At 56.5% G+C, this 5,427-nt stretch overlaps 1 protein-coding gene across 1 annotated transcript in view; it reads right to left on the minus strand.

Annotated features, from left to right (window-relative positions):
- Positions 1-1,402: 1,402 nt before the first annotated feature.
- Positions 1,403-5,427, minus strand: part of MONBRDRAFT_33620 (uncharacterized protein) — a gene marked incomplete at its 5' end in the record, with an annotated part of 4,920 nt that continues 895 nt past the window's right edge. The window contains 11 exons of the mRNA XM_001748322.1: positions 1,403-2,456; positions 2,565-2,661; positions 2,797-3,174; positions 3,278-3,380; positions 3,470-3,489; positions 3,621-3,944; positions 4,021-4,070; positions 4,119-4,193; positions 4,299-4,438; positions 4,534-4,684; positions 4,800-4,907. Of these exons, the coding sequence (XP_001748374.1) occupies positions 1,581-2,456; positions 2,565-2,661; positions 2,797-3,174; positions 3,278-3,380; positions 3,470-3,489; positions 3,621-3,944; positions 4,021-4,070; positions 4,119-4,193; positions 4,299-4,438; positions 4,534-4,684; positions 4,800-4,907 (2,322 nt within the window). The 3' untranslated portion in view covers positions 1,403-1,580. The remainder of the gene's footprint in view (positions 2,457-2,564; positions 2,662-2,796; positions 3,175-3,277; positions 3,381-3,469; positions 3,490-3,620; positions 3,945-4,020; positions 4,071-4,118; positions 4,194-4,298; positions 4,439-4,533; positions 4,685-4,799; positions 4,908-5,427) is intronic.

Raw genomic sequence — 5,427 nt, forward strand, 5'->3', positions numbered from 1 at the left:
AGAGAGAGAGCCAGAGAGAGACAGAGAAAGAGACAGAGACAGAGGCAGAGACAGAGACAGAGACAGAGACAGAGACAGAGACAGAGACAGAGACAGAGACAGAGACAGAGACAGAGACAGAGACAGAGACAGACAGAGACAGAGACAGAGACGACCGAGATACTCACACACACAAAACAGAACAAAAGAACAAAAGAAATCCAATTCTTTTGTTCTTCTTCAATTAACATTGGACTACCTACCCCGTATCTCTCTGGATTTGGCTTGCTGTTCAGACGGGGTCAATTTCCTATTGCCTACTCCTCTCTGCTTTTCGACATGACGCACCCAGACCCAGAGGTGTGCCTCAATCACGTCATCAATCCCACTGTAAATCAAACGCAAAACCAGAGAGATGGTCATGCCACCCCGCATCCCGTAGAGACAGGACATGCCCGCTTCCTGAAGAGGACAACCGCCGGCCACGCGTGACCACATGGTCTTGCTGACGCGTCTCTCACAACGGTCGGGGAAGGCCGGGGAATCGACCCCCTGAGCCTGGACCGAAGTTGAGAGGGCGCAAAACGTCTGGCTACCCATCCCCGGCGCTTTGATGCCATTCTTGCGTGCCCCTTAGTCGTGGATCCTCGGGGCAATCTGAATTGTGAATGGGGCAATCTGAATTGTGAATGTGGCTGTGCCAGATGACCATCACCTCCCAACGTCCCATCCTCCATCAACGAATCAATGTCGTGCCCGTCAACACTTGCAGCGTCAATGGCGTGCAACACCACAACCCCGCTCGCACCATTATCGTATTGCAGTCCCAAAGCAATGGCGGTGCGATGACGGGTTTGGCAGCACATCGGACGACCAGACCCACCAGACCCGAACCCGCTCACACCTTCCTTGCTACGAAGGCGCGTCACTTCGATCCCCCCCCTCTCCCCTTCACTGCTCCTTCCTTCTCACTGCTCCCTACCTTGCGACGGCGCCTAAGGGACGCGTTTTGCGCGGGCGACAAAGAGCCCCCAACCTGGGAGTTGACGGGTCGACTGCGATGAGCTGAGCTAGCGACTCCCGGGGGGTCGCCGCGACCGCACTGCCATTTGACCATCGCCATTGCCATCGCCGCCGTCGACGCCAAAAACAGCACGTGGACCCAGCAGGACTTTTGAAGAAATCAATCACCCCCCCCCCCCCCCCCCTCCCTCTAAGTTAATACTGAGTTTGGCTTGAATCAAGAACGTTCATGCACCGCTCTCGAACCATTCTCTGACCGGTTCCTTTGTTGGTCAAGGCAGGCAAAGTCGGGTGATTTAGTTTGTGGGGGCCTGTGACAGTTTGGTTACAGTGTGTGACAGTTTAGGAACAGAATGTGCGTCGTCGTTTGACTGCGGACAATGTCAGATGGTTTTCAGGGAGATATGTCAGTCGGGCGGGCGGAACAGCGCACGGAGATGGAGGCGCACAATGGCAATGGCAGTACTTTGCACCAACGTCCATCAGACACACAACGACGGTCAGCATCCAGCCTTGATAGAGTGTCAACACATCAGGTTACTCTCATCTACCGTGAACGGTGGCTTCTACTACGAGATCTATTGGGAAACGGTAATGGAGCCGGCGAGACGGACGTCGCGCGAGGAGCTGCCAATTTGGACTTGGAAGGTGCCCGGCACCTTGGACCAGGCATGGTCCTGGACATCCCAAATGGAAAGGTCCCGATCTGTCAGTGGGAGATGCACTGTTGTTGTGGCTCCCGGTGCCAGCATGGCCTTGGCAAAGCCCTTGAGCTGCAGCGGTGGCTCGCCCGCACTGCTGGGAAAGCCGAGATAGAGCTGCACAATCTCCGCACCCGCCACGGAGCCCGTGTTGGCAATGCGCACTGAGACGCCCGTGCTGTTGGCGGTGAGATCCGAGTAGTTGAAGCTCGTGTAGCTGAGACCGTGTCCAAAAGGAAAGGCTGGGGTCACGCCGTGTGCATCATACCAGCGGTAGCCGACCTCGAGGCCTTCGTCATAGTAAGTCTGCAGGTGGTCCTCGATTCCAGGATACTGGCGCTCCGCAAAGCCCACTTCGTTGTCCACGTTGGGAAAGGTCACAGGCAGGCGCCCCGAGGGATTTACGTGACCAAACACCACATCGGCCATGGCATGGCCAAGCTCTTGCCCGCCCATGAACCCCACCAAGATGGCCGACACGTCGTTGCGCCACGGAGTTAGCACGGCACCCGGACAGGTCACGTGCACCACCGTGTTGCGGTTGTGGCTCGCCACCAACGTGGTCAATTCGTCCTGCCCCCGACCCAGACCCAGGTGAACACGATCCAGCAGCTCGCCCGAGGCTGTACCTACGGCCACCAGAGCCACGTCCACTGCCTCCGCCAGCGCCTCGGTGATTGTATCATTCTGACCCTCGTAGTAAGTCACACACTGCTGGTGGGCGTTGCAAAATGGCCCAACTGGTGCGTCCTCCTACCCCGTCCCACACGCTCAAGTGAGCTGCTGGTGATGATTGCGCAGTGTCGTCTGAATGGTGGTGTTGACCCGTTGGCACACACACACATGCGCGCGCGCACATACCTGGCCAGTGTGGCCTGCCGGTCGCTGAATGCCAAGGGCGTCCAGCACACCCTGAAAAGGTGTGATAATGTATGGCGGCGTGACCGATCCAGAGCCCCTGCGTGCTCATAAACATGTTCATCGGTGTGGTGAGATAAATACGCACACACAACACGCACAACACACACAACACGCACAACACACGCACACACACACACACACACAAAAGGTTTGTCACGAAGATGGGCCGTACCCGCCATGGGCCCATGTTTCTGCATCGCCTTGGATGCCAAAGACACCAATGGTCATGGGTTGGGTGGCGTTGAGGGGAAGCAGGCCTGCGTCGTTTTTGAGCAAGACTGTGGCTGCCGCAGCCACCTTGCGAGCTACCGTGTTGTGCGCGGGGCTGGTCACGTTGGCCTCGACGGTGCCGTTCAGCGGGTGGTCAAACAGACCAACGGCAAACATGGGCGTCAGGATGTTGAGAACAGCATTATCAATGGCGGCCACGGTGACATTGTGCAGGTCCAGGTCCAAGTCCAGCTCGAGCAGCGAGTCGAAGAACAAGCCATAGGGCATTTCTTGGTCCAGCCCTTCAACCAGAGATGTGGAGTGTGTGGCCAGCCAGTCACTATCCAAGCGCACAAGTCCATTAGCAACCATCAGAGTGACCTCGGATCCAGTAGACCCAAGATCTGATGCTACACAAAAGACTACGACCCGAAACAGCCCACCTGACGACCCAGGCGCGCTGGGAGCCGAGCAAGCGCTGACGCAAGTCGATGCCGAGGGTCTCATTGTTCTCACACGAGTACACGTGATTGATGCGATTGTAACCTGACGGCCCGGGCAGACATGAACGGTGCGCAAGTAAGTTGAGCACTGGCGACACTCGCTCAAGTTCAAGAACGGGCCGTGTCGCGTACTGCACATGATGGAGCCGACGCTACAATCCAGCGAAGCAAACGTGCAGCAAACCGCCATTTAAAAGCAAACATGAATTTACGCGAGTGCCGAGATCTGCGCTAGCCAAGGATGCAAAACTACATTGAAGCGACTCGGCAATCTGAAACCCACCCGGCTTTGATGGCGCCTTCAAAGGGCGGGTAGTACATCTCGAAACGCGTGCGCTCGTCCACGTTGGCGCTAACGCGATCGCGGTTGATTTCCTGGAAAGGAAGCAGTGGATGACGAATTAGGTCATACAGCCAGCCGGACGCTTGACTGGGGCAAAGCGTCTGGCCTCGTTGCACCCCTTTGGATTTAGGGTGGACTGATTCTGAGCCCAGAAAGATATTATCCACAAAAAAAAGTTTGGGACGGCAGGACTCTTGTGCTACAAACCTGGTTGTTGTTGATCCAGTGCTTGGCATTGGCAATGACATTTTTGGCTTGCACGGCCTTGACCATGGGTTGCACGAGCGTGTAACCCAAGAATGGGTCTTCGCCCGACAGATACCTGTTGGGTGAGACGCACGTTATGAACACAAGAGACAAGAGAACATGATGAGGAAACGGGCTGGGCGACTATTGAAAAAAAAAAAAAAAAAAAGCGAGGGGTGGCGGTGGAGGCACCACTTGCTCAAAGTTGCGGCCGCAGAGGGGCACACGGGCCACGTTGAGTCCAGGACCCAAGTAAACGTTGGCACCCTGACGCGAGGAATGACAGGAGCAAGAGCAATTCTCGAGTGAGAGGTGGCCGGAGCTGGGGGGCGGCCCCGCGTGGTCGTCTACGCTGGCTCACGGTCGGCTGACCTTGCCCGCAAACTCTTCGCCGATGGCAGTGCCGTATGCAGCGGCCATGTCCGGATCCCAGGTGGCACCCAGGGTCAGAATGGAGGGAAAGCCAGTGCTAGTGCCGCTCAGCTTTTCGGGGGCACGAAAGCCTTGCGGGCCTGGGTGCAGTGCGGGTGGCGGGACATGAATTGGAGCGCCAGTGCAGTGCCGAGAACGTGCTCGAGGCTTTGTATGCGAGAAGAACGATACGAACCGTCATTGAGGTTAAGGGCTGGGATGTTGAGGCGCGTGATGGCTGGGACGTTACCCGAGTAGTTGCCCTCGGTATGGCCGTGCAACATGGTGACCTTCTCGGCCAGCGTCATTTGCGCGAGGAGTGCGTGGGCACGCGATTCAGGATCATCCTAGTGAGTTTGCCGTAATCGTTGGAGGAGGTGGTGGTGGTGAGTCAGGGCATGGTCGCTGGGGCAGGGCTCGCCACCGACGCGGAAGAAAGGCAGACACATGTAAATCACGGACCTGCAGATTCATCCAAGGCGTGACATCGGCGCTGGCGGCGACCAGAACGGCAGCCGCCAGAGCCAGGCAGAGGGTCCTTGTGGTTGCGAGCATCATTATGTTGTCGTCCTACAATTGGAGGGGTCGCAGGTGGATTACCCAGAAGAAAACTGGATCAATCCGGGGCCAGTCTTTGCAGGCTTTGCAGCGAAGCAGCCGGTGACACGTGCAACCCAAGCTAAGGAGCAGCAGGGGAGGTTACACCTGCAACAACAGTTTTGAAAATGCAGTCAACGAGACAGCTCTCAAGCTCAAACCAGTTGGAAGCGGCGATCTCCTCTCCTCACCCGTAGCTCCAGTCCACACACAGTGAAAGAGAGAGGGAGGGCGGGTGAAGCAGAGAGAAGGGCACAGAGAGGGGTATCAGGAGCCAGTAGCCAGGCGGCGGCGGTGGAGTCGGAGCTCTAAAGAGCCCGCGACGCCTCCAACTTTGAAACGAACAGAACACTAAAAAGTTACATTAAAATGCAACTGTAGTTGGTGGAGAGCAGTCGACGCATCCCAATGAACACATCAGCAATATTGTCATACCCCTCTAAAGTAACAAGATCGTTCTTTTCTCTCTCTCTCCTCTCACTCTCTCTCTGAC

This window comes from Monosiga brevicollis, genomic scaffold (assembly GCF_000002865.3).
Source record: "Monosiga brevicollis MX1 MONBRscaffold_22 genomic scaffold, whole genome shotgun sequence".
Classification (NCBI taxonomy): Eukaryota; class Choanoflagellata; order Craspedida; family Salpingoecidae; genus Monosiga; species Monosiga brevicollis.